The 18,787-nt window shown below is 41.3% G+C and overlaps 1 protein-coding gene across 1 annotated transcript in view; it reads right to left on the bottom strand.

Annotated features, from left to right (window-relative positions):
- Nucleotides 1-18,787, bottom strand: part of grin3a (glutamate receptor, ionotropic, N-methyl-D-aspartate 3A) — a 137,457-nt gene that overhangs the window by 21,013 nt on the left and 97,657 nt on the right. The window contains exon 6 of the mRNA XM_048595114.1: nt 8,363-8,514. Within this exon, the coding sequence (XP_048451071.1) occupies nt 8,363-8,514 (152 nt within the window). The remainder of the gene's footprint in view (nt 1-8,362; nt 8,515-18,787) is intronic.

Consider the following 18,787-nt stretch of genomic DNA (forward strand, 5'->3'; position numbering starts at 1 on the left):
TTCCCAGACCTGAAACTGAAAATCTCTATATTGCACAAAAATAAGTGTGAAATTGAGCCAAGAAATTTGGATGCACAAAAGTTGAGAAATATTTCTGGCGTTTTCCAATTTTGTTTCTAAAAAGTATCCTGAGTGACACCTGCTCTGTGTATTTTGTTCCCGTAAATGCACGTTCTGCTTCAGAGGATCTTTGAAGCATTCTCCTTGCCTTCTTCTGGAATGCTGATCAATTTGAAAGTTGCAAAAACAGGACCTGGCAGGCAATATTCTTTTCAAGCATAGGTACGCCTGAATTGAGTCCTATATATAACTGAGGAGATCCTCGAAGAGGCCATAGTATGGACTCGGGAATGTCTAATGTCATCTTTGATGCAAGACAAATGCAAGAGAAATACTGGGAATGACACTAGGAACTCTTCGGTGCATTCATGAACTGGATCAAAACCTCTGACTCAGTAAACTGCGAGGCACTGTGGACTATATGAATTGGATGTCTAAACGTTATCACAATCCAACAATTGCATCATGATGAGATGACTGCAACTGTCTTGAGAGAGAGAGAGGACAGATCCGAAAGAGACATTCAAAATCAGGACTGATGTCGAACAAAGCAGTATGATCACCTGTAAAAATTCACAATCCATTAGGCAGTGCTTTTTCAATTCCAGAATCGCCTGACCTTTTGCTGTGTGTTTTTAAAAACTGCGTTAGTTTGAAAGCTCTTTAATCTCGGTCTCTTCTGTGGAAAAAGAAAACTTAATGCACCAGCGGAGAGATACATGATTGACAGTTTGTGGTGACTGCAAGGTTGTTGGCCACTTTGCATCAGGTTTGCAAGCCATTCTCAATCTCTCCAATTCTGCATACAATAAATTTTTGAGCTAAAACACAATTTCTATCAAACCACATCCAGTCACCGACCTCCCACACATGTTAAAGGAGAGACTTGGAAATATTTTGAACACTTCTTATAATTTGGCAGACACTTCCCTGCTAATATCTGCTGAATCATATTATTTATTGTATTTTTATTTAAGGTTATTAATGGTCTGAGCATCCATATAAAGACAGAGGGCTCTTGCGGTACATTAATAATGTCCTTACTTCTGAGCTAGAAGGCTTGGGTTCAAGTCCCACCTCATTCTGAAGTGTGTAATAATATCTCTGAATAGGTTAATTTAGAAACTGTCTGCACATAAAGGGTGAGAGTTCTTGTGGTACAGTGACAATGTCCCTACCTCTGGGTCAGGAGGCCTGGTTCAAGTCCCTCCTGCTGCAGTATTGTCATAACATTTCAAACAAGTTGATTTTTAAGAAAGAAAATATAAAGCACATGTAACACTCTGGTACTGTAAGAAACTCTAAGACTATGTTGTTAAAAAAACCCTACCCAGAAATGAAGGTGTTCTGTCTCCCAACTGGCTTGCATCTAGATTATCAATCTCAAAAGGCAACCTTTGAGATCCAAGAACAGGTAAACCACATCCATCTTTCACAAACTGTGACATGAGTGTTTGACAACAAAGACCTCTACAAGTCATAAAACTCCTAGGGTAATGAACAACTGTTGTCCCAACACCCTTTTACTGTAGTGAGATCGGCACTGTGCATCAGCAACACATAGCACTGGAGAAATTCTCATCAGCGATACCCCAACATAATGGGGGGAGAGTCTGGGGGTGGGGGGGAAGAGGAGACTGCCAAATTAACAATGAAGCAGCTCCACAAATGTTCAAGGCCAAACTTCTACAAAATCAACTTACCTGTCCAGGTAGCTGGAAAGAATCTTGCCACTGAGTCTTCAGTTTGTTATTATCATAGTGATAATTATGGAGTATTGAATTTTAATTTCTATCTGATTGTTACATAGAGACATTTCTTGGATTGAAGTGATTTTTAAAATCGATTAAAATTCTTGCCAGGACCACCTAACTCCAACTAAATTGAGATAAGTCTAGAAGACTAAAGTAAATAAACGTTAACAGTCTGCAGTGAAATAGCCATTTAATCAAACACAGGCAACTGAGTCTGCATCAAGGGATTTGTACCTCCTGTTTTAATTTTGACCTGCATGACAATTTCACAGACAGGGAGATGAAAGCTTTGCCTGCCAGCTGGATACCACTGTAAAAACAATGGGACTAGACTCAGGAATCACTGGTAATCACTCACTAATGAGTATGACTTACTATCCAGGAAATTGTGAGCCACTGGTCATGTGTTCTGTGGGTCTTTGTTGGATTAATGAGCCCTATCCCAGAGCCCCATCTCTGACCACACGTTTGGCAGGTATTCTTTCTGGGAGGTGGAATTTAGTCCTTAGCTTTGAGTTCACTGGCATTCCTTTCTCCAGTTCCTTTTCCATACTTCCACATGCTGCCTGGTGTTATCAAAGAATCGTGTCCCTTCGTACAGAAGCTCCTCCAAGTCAATTATTCTGAACGAGGGTCTTCACACATTGGCATCTATGTTGTACTTCTTGGGCTAAGCCTTTGGGGAGTCTTTGAAATGCTTCCTTGGCCGCCTCTTGTTCAAGTGCATTCCTTGAGTTGGGCAAAGATGATTTGCTTTGGTAGTCTGAACTTGGGCATCCTAAGCATACGGTCATCCCAATGGAGTTGGTTTCAGACAATCATGGCCTTGATGCTGGTGCTATTGGCATATTGACAAGGATACCAGGCTTAGTACACCTGACCTCACAGCTGACGCAGAGAATCTGTCTCAAACAGCATTGATGGTACCTTTCAAGGGTCTTGAGGTAGCGTCTAAACATAGTCCACATTTTGGAACCATATAGAAGAGGCAGAAGGATGACTGCCTTATACACAAGGATCTTGTTATTAGCACAGCATGTCACGTCAAAAAATCTCATCCTTAGATGTCTGAAGGTAGTGCTTGCAGATTGAATGCACTGTTCAATCTCTGCATTGATGTCAGCCTTGGATGAGAGGCAGCTTCCCAGACAGGGGAAAATGTTCCACCTTTGGGAGCCTTTCTCTACTGATCCTACTGAAGGGATGGACTGGAACGTGACCTGGAAAAGGTTGATAAAGGGTTTAAGACTTCTTGCGGTTGAAGCAAATTCTTCAGTATGCCTCTGCAAAAACATGAAGAGAAGTTTGAATATTCTCTTCTGAGACAGTAGAGATGATGTTATCCACACACTGAATTTCCACCAGTGATTCTTGATCACGTGTTCTTGGCAAGGTGAAGAATAGTGGCAATGAAGATGGAGAAGAGGATGGAGGCAATGACACATTACCCACTTGATCCCTGTCTTGATCTGAAAGGATTCTGTCATGTTAGCATCAGTGACAACTGTCGCCAACATCTTGTAGAGAAGATGGAGGGTGATGATGATTTCTCTGGACTACTGGCCTTTGACAGATCTTCCATTGTGTTTCTTGATTGCCTTCATCAATCTGGCTCAGTCAATGTAGATTGGTTGGTGTTGATCCTGGCATTTCTCTCGGAGTTGCTGAGCAATGAAAATCATGTCCACAGTTTCACGGTTTGGTTGGAAGCCATACTGGATTTCAGGAAGGATTTCCTCTAAGACTGGGAGAAGGTGCCTACCGAGGATAGAGGCAATGATCTTTCTGGTGAAGGGGAGTAGGGAGATTTCTTGGTGGTTCCCACAGTCCACTTTGTCTCCTTTCTTGAAGACAGTGGCGATGGCAGATGCCTGAGATTGGCAGGGACTTTCTCTTTGTCCTAGGCTTTCAGGAACAGTTGATGAAGATGACAGGCAAGCTCTGCTCCTCAATGATGGAAAATCTCTGCCAGAATCTACTCCTCCAGCTTTTCCATTCTGCATGTGTCTAATGGCAGCTCTAACTTTTGCTGCACTAAGTGGGAGTCTGAGGTCATCTTTGATAGGCAGTTGGGGATTTCCTCAAAATTTGATTTGATTTATTACAGTCACAGGTACCGAGATACAGTGAAAAATATTCTTTTGTGTGCTAACCAGACAAATTATACCTTACCTAAGGTAATAGAAGATAATGTTGCAGCTACAGTGAAAGTGCAGAGGAAGATCAACTGTAATATGTCCTCTCGCTCTAACTCTAACTCTAATCATCCTTGTTGATGATTGTATTGCAGTTTTGGAGTTCTTTGAATTGTTCTCTCCATCAGTGGCTGATGTTTGTCTCTCAAAAGGGTGCCATTCTTACTCCACACCAATTTGAGGCTAAGGGTGTTGGGTCCATATATTGCTTTGGTGGGACTTAAGAAACCCTGTGTGTCACACTTGTTAGGAAGGAGTCCTTAGCTTTCTCAGTCCACCATTGGTTCTTGATTTTCCTTATTCTTCTTTGTAACTCCACCTTTGCTGTTTCATGAGTTCTCCTCTTTGTCTCAATGTTATTTTGCCAGGCATAGAGAGATTTCCACATCTTGTCAATGAGGTCTAGGATACTGTAGTCATTCTCGTGGAACGAGTCTTGGTGTTTTCTGATCTTTAGTTGACGGTTTCTTCTCAGTATAGGATTATGGCTAGATTTGGCTCTTTGCAGATTTCCCCCATTCTATTAAAATTAACTTTTTGCATATTTTGGTGAAGACATTGTTGGAAGTTCAATAGCTGTCTAAGTTGAGTTTTTCTGAAATGTTTCTTCAACTGCAGCTGCTTCTGGTGGCATTTGATAGATATCAAACAGCAGATGAGCCGGTGGTCTATCCAGCAGTCATCTGCACCAGTCATTGTTTTGGTAATGAGGGCATCTTCTGGTGCCTGGATCTAATGATGACGTAGTTCATCATGTGCCAGTCTTTTGAACATGGATGCCTCCAAAAAGTCTTCAACTTGTCTTTTTGTCATAACATTGTGTTATTGACGCCTGCTAGTGTTTTATACATTTGGTGAGCAAGGGATTCCTGTTAGAGTTGTAATTCCCAACTCCTCCTTTTGTGCTGGTTCCTTTTCAGAGTGGGGAATCCTTTCCAACCCAGGTGTTGACGTCCCTAAGGATGATAACTTTATCTTTCTTCAGGATGCTGGTGAGAATGGTATCCAGGGTGGACTCATCTATGGCACCAAGGATTGGGGGATATGCACTCACCACCTTTGCCTGCATGTTTAGGCAGTGAGTCATGAGGCAGTTGGTGATATCAATAGAGAGCTCCAAGAGTTGAAAGACTGACAGGTTTGTTCTTGATGGCAAATCCAATTCCATGTGTTCTGGGTTGATACTTGGGTTTTCCTCCCTAGAGAAGGTATAACCACCATGTTCCTCCCTCAGCTTTCCTGTGCCTGCTCTTTGATATTGCTGCCTTGCAGGAGACACTGTGTTGAAATACCTGAGACTGTGGGCAACAACAACAGTTTTCATTCCAGATGACTGTTTCACTCGTTGTCCATGAGGGCTTCAAACATTCCAGGTTCCCAGATTGAATTTCACTTCCGGTTTCAGACTGCATGTAGATGAACTCAATGGATGCAGATTTCCAACGAGATTGGTGAACAGAACAGACAATTTTTAGGGTACCTTTTTCTAACTCTTTCCCCATGTTGGTTGAATAGTGTGGATCCTGAAGAGAGCTGCTCAGTTGTGAAGACTCGTTTTGGATTGCACTTTCTCTGGTTCCTCCTCTCTGACCTTACCATCACAGGTGGCCTTGCCAGGAGTCAAGAACTCTCGATGGCATTGCTTTTGGGATCAGTAGAACACTTATGCTTCTCGACCGCAGCAAGGTGGCAATCCTTGGCAAGGAGTCAGGAATACATACTGAACTATACTTCAATGCTCGCTGTTGAGCAGAAAACAGGAGAAAGAACATGGACTGGTAATAACAGGAAGCACTGAAATCTCTCTCTCCCTCCCCACCCGACCTCCCCCTCATGTCAAATTATCTCAGAAGTCAGAGACTAATGGAAAAGCTATTTGATGAAACAGCCATTCATTAAGAACTCAAGGATATGTACAAACTTTTCCAACACTGAGGATACCAGTCAACAATTAAACAAATGTGATAATTTAACAACACCTCAAGGGCTTTTAAACAGTGCAATCTTTCTTCTCCTTGTCTGTAGGCAGTTCACCCTTTTCAAACTTATTATGTACATTTGTGTGTTTGATGTGCTTTTGTTATTTTTCCCAGTTAAGTAATAAAACTCCTCTTTCCTTCACTCAAGGAAACTCCCAAAACTGGCTCCTTCATTTTGATCTAGTTAACTATTTCTTTAATTGCAGTGTGATAGCTGGCTTCTTAAAAAGTATTTGTTGTGAACAACCAAGAAAGCATTAAAAGGAAGTGAATCATTTTCGCCTTCTGACCTGAATGTAACAAATTGTCAATGATCCTGAAGGGGGACTTGAGCCCTCAATCTTCTGAGCAGAGCTGTGACTGAAAATCTAAATTTGTTTGCCTCTACAACTCATACAGTTGCTTCACCTGTTCTAACCTCCAAAACTTATTCTCTCTGCATGGTATTACTGACCTGAGGATTCATTTTGAGACATGACTTGTATAAGCATTTGCATGGTATAAAAGGTCTGTGCCAGCATCGACTGTGAAGTGGAAATTAGGCTGTACTTCTGAGAGAAGCTGAATAGCCTAGTTAAATATTTTGTAATCCAGCTTGGCTGAGTATTATTTTCTGATCTGTATCGGCTAATACCAAACATTGTTATTGTAAGGATAAATCTGTCAACGACTTTCATGGCTAATGCAAATCTGTTTCGACATGAAGCATTAGAAACCTTTTCATCTTTGTTTTAATCAGGTGTAGATATTTTTAGCCAACCTGTATGTTATGACACACTTCTGGAATTGGTGACACTTGAACCCAGGCTTTCTAATGCGGAATGTACAAATGTACCACAAGAGCCCTTACAACAAACCCTCCTGAAGCCCTTTAAAGAAAGCATCATTGCTGAGAACATTCAAGGGGCTATGTAAAAATTCTCTCCTGTGTATTGTGACCACGCTGCATAGAATTGCCAATCCTTTGTTGAACTACTGATTTTCCGTCACTCAGCTCAGATCAACTTAAACTGCACACAGCCTCAGGGCAGAACATTTAAGTGGCCATGTTCATTGCAAAGTCCAGGAAATCTCTCCGAAATGTATTTATGTGAAATTCAGCCCAGGTTTTCACGGCTATATTCCACTTAGTACTATTAGTTCTATGGAGTAGCTCAAATTAATCCCAGGCATTATTAGCATGTAATTTTCCATTCTAAGCATGTGACTTGCAGTTGGGAATCTAGTGGGTTACATAAATCTGCAGTTTTCAGGTTTACTTCATTATGAAATTGATAAAGAAACTATTTATAGTAATGTGAAATGCAGTATCTTGTGTTTGTGACTCCTTCGTGTTTTGTGGATCATGTTAGGTGCTTATGGATTCAGGTTCCAGTCTAAATATTTGAACATGACAATGCAAAAATGCATTAATTGCATTTTAACAAAATGTCCCAACAATTGAAGTGCCCTCTTTTGAATGAGATGTTCAACCCAGCTCCTGCCTTTTTTTAAAAAGGACTAATTTGAAGTATAGGGGAGTTATATGCCCAGGGCCTTGGCTAATGCTCTCTCAACCATAGTACAAATGCTGGTTATTTGATTGTTATCACATTACTGTTTGTGGAAGTTTGCTGAATGCATATTGGCCATCACGTTTCCCACAGTACAACAGCAACCACACATTAAAAACACTTAATTGGCTGTGGCGTGTTTTAGAATGCACTGTACTCATGAAAGCTGCTTTATAAGTGCACGTCATTTTCTCTTTCTTTGATTAGAAATACTGCCACTATCCTAATGACAGACGCCTGCACGGCTGCTCGGAATTAGAGAATGATTACAGCACAGAAGAAGGACATTTCAGCCTGAGCTAGTGTCTGATCTTGTTCTCTGATGGAGCAATTCATCTCGACACACTTTTCTGCCTTTTCCCTGCAGCCCTACATACCCTTCCTTCCTTTTCAGAGAATCAAATATTGTCTTGGCAGTCCCTGTATTTCATAGAACAATGTTCCCTTTAAAAAAGTATCACAATCTGGAAAACTAAAATTAAACCAAGTAAAAGAGATTTCAGAAAATAAGACAGCAGATGTTTATTGCCTAATCTTTTTATGCATTGAGGAATGCAACTGCAATAGAAAATTCCTTTTGCTACTTCCAGCATCAGAAATGTGGAATGTATTATATTGCTATGTCTCCCTCGTGAAACATTGGTTGACTGTTTGTACTTCTTGCGATGTACTTTGAATTCGAGTGGATTGGACCTCTTCAGTCCAATCTAACTCTCAAGTATAACAGCCAAGAGCAAGCATACCAATGACCACTCTGTGGTTACAACTATTGGCTATGCCTAGTGAATACCAAATTTCTTCCATATGAGAAGACTTCTTACCTCAGTCACAGCAAAACTCCTTTTACCACACGGTACAACTTTATACCATTTGTCATGCAGCATATCCATAAAGCCATCAGACTTGTATTGGCTAATTAATTCAGAAATGTTGGACGTCAGTGGGGAGTTCTGCAGAAGGCCAATTCCATAGCCTAGAAATAGGAATTATCAAAGCAAAGCAGGAAAGTCAAAGTCTGCAGGTTTTCTGGAAAAGCAAATAAACTGGCCTAAAGTTATAGAAAAATAAAATCAGTTGTGACTGAGTGGAAGGTGGCAAAAGCTGCCTTTTGGTTATTCAAATTGACCAGACTTATTGATATCCCTCCATAATTACAAGGATGCAATTACATCAAAATTGTCTAATGCTTTTATGAACAAATGCCAGTAGGGCTTGAGCAATTTTCTAATTATTATCTGAAATCAGAGATGAGGTGAAAGCCTTGGAAATCACTCTTAGGTGCTCACTTTTCATCTGACTAACTGTGTCATACACAAGCAGTGCTACTCTAAACAGCTATAGTAGGAACTGCAGATGCTGGAGAATCTGAGATAACAAGGTGTAGAGTTGGAGAACATAGCAGGCCAAACAGCATCAGAGGAGCAGGAAGGCTTCCTGCTCCTCTGATGCTGCTTGGCCTGCTGTGTTCATCCAGCTCTACACCTTACTATCTCTACTCTAAACAGCGTTTGCTTCTCTCTTTTGAAATTAACTGAAAATGTCATGATGGACCTCGGTGACTAATTAATTAAGGCAAAGTTTTGAAGAAATGGTTACAATTTGATTAATTAATAATACATTGAGTAATTATTGCTAAACGATCATCTCTTTCATGCATCAATACGAATCATGGAAACAAATGGAGTGGTGGAAATAATTCCAAGTAATTCTGAAAGTCACAAACCTAAGTTTAAAAACTGGCAAATTTTTGTATATCCATTGTCTCATGTTCAGGGAGTTTAAAAATTAATTTGATGTCATATGCACTAGGTACAAGATTAACATTACCTTTTAAAATATATCAATTTGCAAAGACTTCAAATACTTACTACCAACTCTGACTACTTGATGCATGTCACTAAAACATCATCCTATCTGTAAAATGTAACTTCATAACTTCACTGTAATCTCTTCTAACACTGCAGTCTCTCAGATTTCTGCATCTTCCAGTTACAGTCTATATTGTTCATCTATTGTATTCCTTCCAAATCATGTAACATCTGCCTAGATCTTAAACTCTGGAAATTCCCTCATTAAACCCACCACCCCTTTGCTTTCTCCTGCTTTTGATCATTTATGTTAATATCGTCATAAATAATTAGGTCAAATTTTGTCTGAGTGCTCCTATGACCACTTTTAGGACAGCTTACTATATTAAGCATGTTATATTAATCAGAGTTGTTGTTATGGCTGGCATTATTATACTCAGGGCCATTTGACCTTTGAAGATAAAACAGCCAACATTTTTGCTTCCCTTTCATAATGATATTAGATGCTGGTTGAGAACAGAATTAGGCTCATAATGGACTGTCCTAGGTCCCACACATGCTTGGTTCAATTATGAAGAATACCACTTGAAAGCTTCCAACACCCTTGGAAGCTATCCTTAATATGAGCTAATGTCTTGTGAAAGCACAAGAGTGAGATATTGCAGTAGCTGACAAAAGATTATGTACAGATCTGCACATTCTTCCAAACACTTGATAACATACCATCTGTTTTCGTTATCTCTTCTTCCCAAAGCTCATTTATATACTTCTAAATCATCTATCTGTGCAGGCACGTTAATTTGTTTTAGCATGTCAAAAAGCAGAGACCAGAAACACACATGAACATATAGAGTGAAACTAATCAGCTAATAATAGTGACATACAAACATGCTAACTTGAGGACTGTACAATGTTCACCTTGTTATTAAGATGGGGCATTAAAATAGTGGCTAAATGAATTTCATATGAACATGCTAACTCAAATGTTGCACACCTCAACTTCTATTTAATTAACCATCAGATTATTTGTGCTCCTCACTTTTCTGTTTTTTGTTTCTTCTTTGTTAGCACCCTGCGGGGAAATTAAACAACTTCATAATGGATAAGGAACTGGTGACGTCTGTGCTGAATTGCCTAGTTTCTTGCCTATATCAGTAGATACGAAGATTAATAATGAGATCACCTGACATCTCAGCAGAATAATCGCCATGAATTTGGTTTGATTGAAATCTTTTCTGATTTGAAATTATACATGTACCCACTTAATGCAAAGCATGACAATGTTGAAGCATTCCAGGTTGTGAAACAAGTGCAGTTTGGATAGTTGGTTAACCTTACGAGTGTACTTGTTCGTTAGTTATTTTGCAACCTCAAAATCACTTATGAGATTGAAACAGGAATTCTTCTACTAAAGAGAACTTACATTTGTTCTTAACAGAAATCACACCTGTGGGTCTACCATCTGAACATACACACAGCTGTTTTTGTGGAATGTGGGCAGCGTTGGTTGGCCAGCATTTATTGACTGTCCCTAGCTGCCCTTCAAAAGGTGGTTGTGAACTGCCTTCTTGAACTGCTGCAGTCTGCTTGCTGTGGGTTGACCCACAATGCCATTAGAGAAGGAATTCTAGGATTTTGACGCTGTGGCAGTGAAGGAAAGCCAATATTATTTCCAAGTCAGGATGGTGAGTGGCTTGCAGGGGAACTTGCAGGTGGTGGTGTTCCCATGTAATGGTGTCCTTGTCCTTCTAGATGGAAGTGGTCATGGGTTTGGAAGGTGTTGTCTGAGCATCTTTGGTGAATATCTGCAGTGCACATTGCTGCTACTGAGTGTCGGTGGTGGAGGGAGTGGATGTGATGCTAATCGAGTGAGCTGCTTTGTCCTGGATGGTGTCAATCTTTTTGAGTGATGTTGGAGTTGCACTCATTCAGGCAAGCAAGGAGTATTCCATCACACTCCTGACCGGTGCCACGTAGACACCTTTTTCAAACAATGTTCTCAGGCGTTCCATTCTCTAATATGTTGCTTTTATTTTCGTCATTGCTTTCTTTGACAGCTAACAACACAATACACATTGCTCTGGTGATTTATCCATGTTCAAGGATGAAAATTCCTCCCTACTTTCTCTCATCCTGTTTATTGTATCTAATGTTTCACACTCCTTTTTAATTAGATTGTCTGTATTATCCCTCTTTTTTATGAAGACAGAGAAGATATTTATTAAGAGACCTGCCCACATATTATACATCCACAAGCAAGTTTTCATGCAAATCTGTTAGGTCCTATGCTTCCCTTAGTTATCCTCCTGCTCTTAATATACTGGCAAGTATCTTTTATGTTTCCCTTAATTTTACCAGTTAACGTTATTTCAAATCCTTTTTTCTGCTTTACTAATGATTTCCTTTTTTACTTCATTCCTTTACTTTCTATATTCGTCTAGGCTATTTACAATATCCAATTTTTTGTTTGTGATCATTATATACTTTACCTGCTTTGTTTTAGCCCTGTATGCTTCTGGATAGCCAGAAGATGCTAGACTTGGCAGTGCCAGGATTTTACTTTGTGGTGATATGCCTACAATGTGTGCCTATAGAATCACACTTTTGATTGCTTCCTACTGATTTTCCTTCAAGTAGCTCCATCCAGTCGATCTTCACTAAATCACTTCTGGACTTGTACAATTGATATTCAGATTTTAGAACTCTTGCTCCTATTCCATCTTTGCCCTTTTCCATAATGATGCTAAATCTAAATATCAATTGTCACTATTTCCATAAAGGAGTCACATTGCTACTTCATCCACTTGTCTAGCCTCATATCCGAAGACTAAATCTAGAATTGTGCTACCTCTCTTATTGGATACGTTTGCTGACTTAAAAAGTTCTCTTGAATGCTGTTCAGAAATTTTGTTTCCTCTGTGCCTTTCATGCTGTTTGTTATCTCCATTAATATTTGGGCAGTCTTTCAACCATTATTGCTGTATTGTTTTTGCATACCGAAAGTTGCCAACATATTTGCTCTTCTATCTCCCATCCATTATTTAGGGATCTATAGTAGACCCTAGCAGTTCAGCGGCACCTTTCTTTCTGACTTTAACCCATATGGCTTGATTTTGTGATTTACTTAGCTTCTTCACAGCTTTAATCTATTCCTTAATGAATAATGCTACACCCACATCTATTATTAATCCCCTTCTCTATCCTGCCTAAAAACTCAATATCCAGGAATGTTAAGCTGCCATTTTTACCCCTCTTTAGGCCAAGTGTCCCTTATAGCAACAATATCAAGTTGCCACATGTCCATACATTCCCTCAGCTCTTAGGCTGTATTTGCTGCACTCCTTGAATTTACATATACCTTTCAACCTTGCCAAATTCTTGAGTTGTACATTTTGTTTATATGACTTGGAAAAACAGACAAAGCAAAGGTGAACAAAGAAATTAATACAGATGTAGACCATTTGGCCCCTTAAGCTCACTCTGCCATTTAACAAGATCATGTGTGATCTGTTTGCATTTTGAATTCCACATTCCCATTTACCCCTGATAACCTTAGATTCTTATTAGGTAAATAAATCCACCTGCCTCTGCCTTAAAAATATTCTATGATTCCCTTCCATCCCTTTCTGAGGCAGACAGTTTCAAAGTCACACGACAGTCTGAACAGAATTTCTCCTCAGCTCTGTCCTAATACAGCAATCACTAACTTTAAAATAGCTCCCCCTGGTCTGCACACACCATAAGAGAAAATATCTTTTCCATGTCCATCTTGTCAATACAATTCATATCTTTCAATACTTCAATGAAGTCATCCTTGATTCTTCTAAACTCCAGTGGAAGCAAGCCTTAGAATCCCTACAGTGTGGAAACAGGCCAATTGGCCCAACAGGTCCACACGGACCCTCCGAATGGCATCCCACCCAGACCTATCCCGTTACCCTATCCCTGTATTCCCCATGGCTAACGCACATAACCTGCACATCCCTGAAAACTATGGGGCAATTTAGCACAGCCAATCCAGCTAACATGCACATCTTTGGACTGTGAGAGGATGCTGGAGCACCCAGCAGAAACCCACACAGGCACGGGGAGAATGTGCAAACTCCACACAGTCACCCAAGGGTAGGACTGAACTCGGTCCCTGGCGCTGTGAGGCAGCACTGCTAACCACTGAGCCACCGTGCCATGTCTGTCCAACTTTTCCCCATAAGACAATCCAATTATTCCAGGTATTGATATAATAAATCTCCTCTGAAGTGCCTGCAACATATTTACATCACTCCTTATTTAAGGAGACCAAAACTGAATACAATATGTGTGATGTTGTCTCACCAATATGCTGTACAACTGAAGCATAGCATCTGCAACATCTGTTCAATTCCTCGTGCAATAAAGGATTGCATATTACTGGTCTTCTTCAATTACGTGCTGCACCTGTATACTGAAATTTTTGTGACTCTTGCACTAAAGTACCTAGATCCCTGTGCACCTCAGAATTCTGCAGTCATTTTCTGTTTTATATAACACTTTGGCTGAAAGAATACAAAAAAAAAGTTAGATACTTTACTTTCTCCCACATTATACTCAACCTGCCAGGCTATGGATATTAACTCCACCTGCATCCTCCTTCCCACCTCTTCACAATACAATTTCCAACCCATCTGTGTATCATCTGTCAATTTAGCTACATGCCGTTTCTCTCCTCATTTAAGTGATTGATATAAATTGTAAATAGCAGATGCCCAGCACAGACCCCTATAGGACTCCATACTTCACACTGTGCTATTAGAAAAAGACGCAATGATGCAAATACTGTGTTCTGCCAGTTGGCCAATCTTCGCACCTCTCAAATACTTTTCTCGAAATCCAATAAATTGGTTCAACATGATTTCCCTTTCACAATACCACGCTGACCCCTTCCTATTACCTAGAGTTTTTGTAAGTACCTAGCTATCACCTCCTTAATCGATTCGAATACCCTTCCCCGTGATAAGACACCAAACTAACTGCCCTCAAGTTTGCTGTTTTCCATCTCCTACCCTCTTGAATTGAGGAGCTTTATTAGCTACTTTTCAACATAGAATATTTCCAGAATTGAGTGAATTTTGGAAAATTAATTCCAGTGCATCTACCACTTGTCATCTCTCAGCTCCATCAGTTTTCCCAGTACCGCTTCCCTTGTGACGATGAAATTTCGTGAAGTTCCTCTCTTCCTGTCACCTCACGATTTAGTTATTACTGGAATATTTCTTGTATCCTCTATGGTGACGACTGAAGCAAAATATTTGCTCATTTCATCCATCATTTCCTATTATGTACCCTTAACTCCCCATTCTCACTCTTCCCTAGAAGACCATTATTTGTTATTTATTTATTTCCCTTTTTAAATACCTGTAGAAACTCTTGCTATCCATTTTACATTTCTAGCTACTTTTCTCTCATACTCTTAATTTCTTTCTCCTAATTAAATTTAAAGTTATTCCCTGCTGTTCTATATATTCTGACCCATCAGATGACTTGCCACTCAGCTTTGTAGTTACATGCTTTTTTTCAAGTTTGATGCCACAGATCACTTGCTAATTTTCTGTCTTCTGTTCCCTACTCCTGAATTTGTCAGTCATACCCCTTGCCAGTCTAGAATGAACCGTCCCAACAGCATTAGAAAATCTCCCCTGCAAGAATACTTATCCCAGCCCTGTTTAGCAGTAGACCACATGACTTGTACAGATTTCACCTACCTCTGAACCAGTCCCAATGCCTCATAAATTTAGTGCCTAGTCTCCTACACCTGCTTTCAAGCCACACGTTCAATTGCTCAATTCTGCTATTTCAATGCTAACAAGTATGTGGGACCAGAAATAATTCTGAGATTACTGTTTTAGAGATCCTACACTTCAACCTCCTTCATAGTTCTGTAAAATCTGCTTTCAGGATCTCATCCTCTTTCTTACCTAAGTCATTGATTCCAACCTGGGCCATGACCTCTGGCTGTTCCGCCTCCCCTAGAAGAATATCCTGCAGCCCCTTAATGACATCCTTGACCCTGGCATCAGGGAGGCAATACACCATTGTAAAGTCATATGTACAGTCAGAGAAACACATCTGTTCCCTTGATGAATAATTCCCTATAACGACTGTTATTCCCCTCTTTCTCTGCCCTTTTAGCTAAGATGCCTGTAGTGCCATGACTATGCTCTAATTGTACTCCTCAGAGGAACAAATGTCCTAACCAGTAAAGAAATGGAAAATCAATTTGTGAGCAGAGTCCCAAATGCATCTGTACTGCCAGCCCAGTTCTCTTGTACTGCTTGGTGGTCACCCGTTCTCTGTCTTCCTTCATGTTCTTAGGCTGTGGTCTGACCACCTCTCTGAAAGTGCTATGACATAACTCTCTGCCTTACCAATGCAAGGCAATCACTCCAGGCCCTATACAAACTCTAAAACCCTGAGCTCAAGTTTCTGTGGAGGGTGACACTTCCTGCAGATGTTATTGACACCGTCACTTGAGGCTTCCATGCATTCTCCTGTTCTACAGGGCACACTTTCCTCACAACTGAATTGCCATGTCATGCCTTAACTTTACTTCACTGATATTAATTTCATTTTACTTGGCCCACATAATAAACCATACAATTATTGATGGAACGTACTAGTATTGATAAATCCAATTAATATACAGTCTGCTGAAAGCAGTAACTCATTAATCAACTCAAGACTTTCTCATGAGGTCCTGGGATTTCAGCATTTCTTTCTAACTGAGTCTGAAATAACCCCATTGAGGCCAGTACCCTGTCATCAAGTCTCCCTTTATTTACACATGAACAGTCCCCAACTTTAGTACTGTCTCATTCTGAGTTAGGTACCACAGTGTCAGTATTTCTGGCACTCAATTTTTATATGTCAGCCAGGACTTACTGTTTGGGGCTGTTAATGTCATCCAATCAGGGAACTCTTATTGTATGAGGTTCACCTAGCTGACCTTGTTACAATCACTACATTCCTCTGCCTCCCCACCCCCAAAACCTGCACGCCCCAGTCCCCACTATCCCCCCAACCAAGTCTGTGGGCATTGGCTGGTACTTTTTCTGAGCCTCTAGGGTGTTTTGGCACCAGGCCAGGTTCCTCTGACTTGGCATCTGATATGGGTGGCATGTAACACACTGGAGCTTGTGTCTTGCACCAAGAGTGCCTCCGTGAATGTCACTCTCTTCTGGCAGCAAAGGGATCAAAGCAGCTACTTCTGTCATGTCCGTCTCTGATTCAGAAGACTTGACAAAGCTTGACAGAGAGAGAGAATCCACAGATTCCAGTAGCATTTCCAAGTGTTCCAAGGGGCAGGGCATGTTTCACACTCTGCACCGTTTACAAATTTGTGGATTTCATATGGTCCACTTCCTTATTCAGGACAGTTGCACCTAACCAAACTTTATGCATCACTGCTCCTGACCTTGCATTGACCATGCCTTTTACCTATGCACGGCCATTTCCGTGATTTTTACACCAAACATCATCCCCCGTGCCAAACTGTATCCTCTACTTGGCGGAATCTTGTGTCCAGCTTTGGCGTTCTTGCCATTTCATCCCTCCACTCCAGGTTGGGGAAGATCAGACTTAGCCTGGTGCGGAGTCTCCTCTCCATTAGCACCTCTGCTGGTGCAATCCCTGTAGTTGCATGTGGAGTGGTCCTATAATCGAATAAGAACTGTGACAGCCTGGTACCTAGAAAGGATGTTGGCTGCTTCTTCAAGCCAGACTTCAAAGTTTGAACTGCTCTTTCTGGCAGGCCATTGGATAATGGAAGTATGGGGCTGTCCTTGTATGCTGAATTCCATTTGACCTCAAGAAATAGCCAAATATCCTGCTGGTAAACGATGGCTGATGATTGGTGACCAACTGTTACGGGACTCCAGGTATTGAAAATGATGTGCACAGTTTGTCTATCATTGTCCCCGTGTTTGATGAATGGACCATATGCATGTCCAACCACTTTGAATGGGCATCTACAATGACTGAGAGCATTGAACCAACAAAAGGACCTGCACCGTTGACATATGAGAGTCCAAGGTTTACCCAGCCATTCCCACGGCTGTGGGGGAGCTGCTGGTGGGAAGTTTTGTCCTTGTTGGCAGTCTGGGAACTGCCCCACCAATGCAGCTATGTCTGTATCCAAGCCTGGCCACCAGACATAACTTCTTGCCAACATGTTCATTTTGGAGATAGCTTGGATGGCCCTGTTGGAGTTCAGCCATTATTTGGTGGTGACCTTTGCTTGGGACATTCACTCTCGCTTCCCATTACAATGTACCATTCTCTATAGTGAGCTGTTCCCTCTGGGTCCAAAAAGGTTTCAATTCTAATTTGGATGGCTCTTCAGTTTCCCCCGTTAATACCAGTTGTTTCAGTTTTGAAATGACTGTGTCCAAAGTCTGATATTGTCAGCTGTTACTGGGAGCACGTAAAATTTAACATCATTACTGGCTCTTCCATTGCAGGTACCATCAACGGTGTCTGCTAATGGACGGTGGCTCAATGCATCTGCATGCACTACTTGGCCCCCTGAATGGTGTTCTAACTTGAATTATGTCCACCACTGAATGAGGCCTGAAGCAATGGGTGGCACTGCCTTGTCCTCTTTCAGCAGACTAAGTAGGGGTTTGTGGCCCATGATTATCACAAATTTTTGTCCATAAAGTTATTGGTTAAAAGTCCTGATTCAAAATATGAACGCTAATCCTTCTTTCTCTATCTGGGCATATTTATGTTCTGCATTAGCCAAAGTCCTGGATGCACATGCTATTTGGGCATTCCACTCCATTCGGCCACCGTTGAGCTAATTCCAACCCGATGCTGTATGGGGAGGCATCACATGTCAATACCAGAGATAGTAGGAACTGCAGATGCTGGAGAATCTGAGATAACAAGGTGTAGAGCTGGTTGAACACAGCAGGCCAAGCAGCATCAGAGGAGCAGGAAGGCTGACGTTTCGGGCCTAGACCCTTCTTCAGAAATGGGGAAGGGGAAAGGGGTTCTGAAATAAATAGGGAGACAGGGGGAGGCGGATAGAAGGTGGATCCAGGAGAAGATAGGTGGAGAGAAGACAGACTGGTCAAAGAGGTGGGGATGGAGCCTGTAAAGGTGAGTGTAGGTGGGGAGGTAGGGAGGAGATAGGTCAGTCCAGGGAGGACGGACAGGTCAAGGGGGCGGGATGGGGGTGGGGCTTGAGGTAGGAAGAGGGGATAGGTGGGAGGAAGGACAGGTTAGGGAGGTGGGGATGAGCTGGACTGGTTTTGGGATGCGGTAGGGGGAGGGGAGATTTTGAAGCTTGTGAAGTCCACATTGATACCACTGGGCTGCAGAGTTCCCAAGTGGAATATGAGTTGCTGTTCCTGCAACCTTCGGGTAGCATCATTGTGGCATTGCAGGAGGCCCAGGATGGAC

This window comes from Rhincodon typus, chromosome 3, assembly GCF_021869965.1.
Source record: "Rhincodon typus isolate 14 chromosome 3, sRhiTyp1.1, whole genome shotgun sequence".
Lineage (NCBI taxonomy): Eukaryota > Metazoa > Chordata > Chondrichthyes > Orectolobiformes > Rhincodontidae > Rhincodon > Rhincodon typus.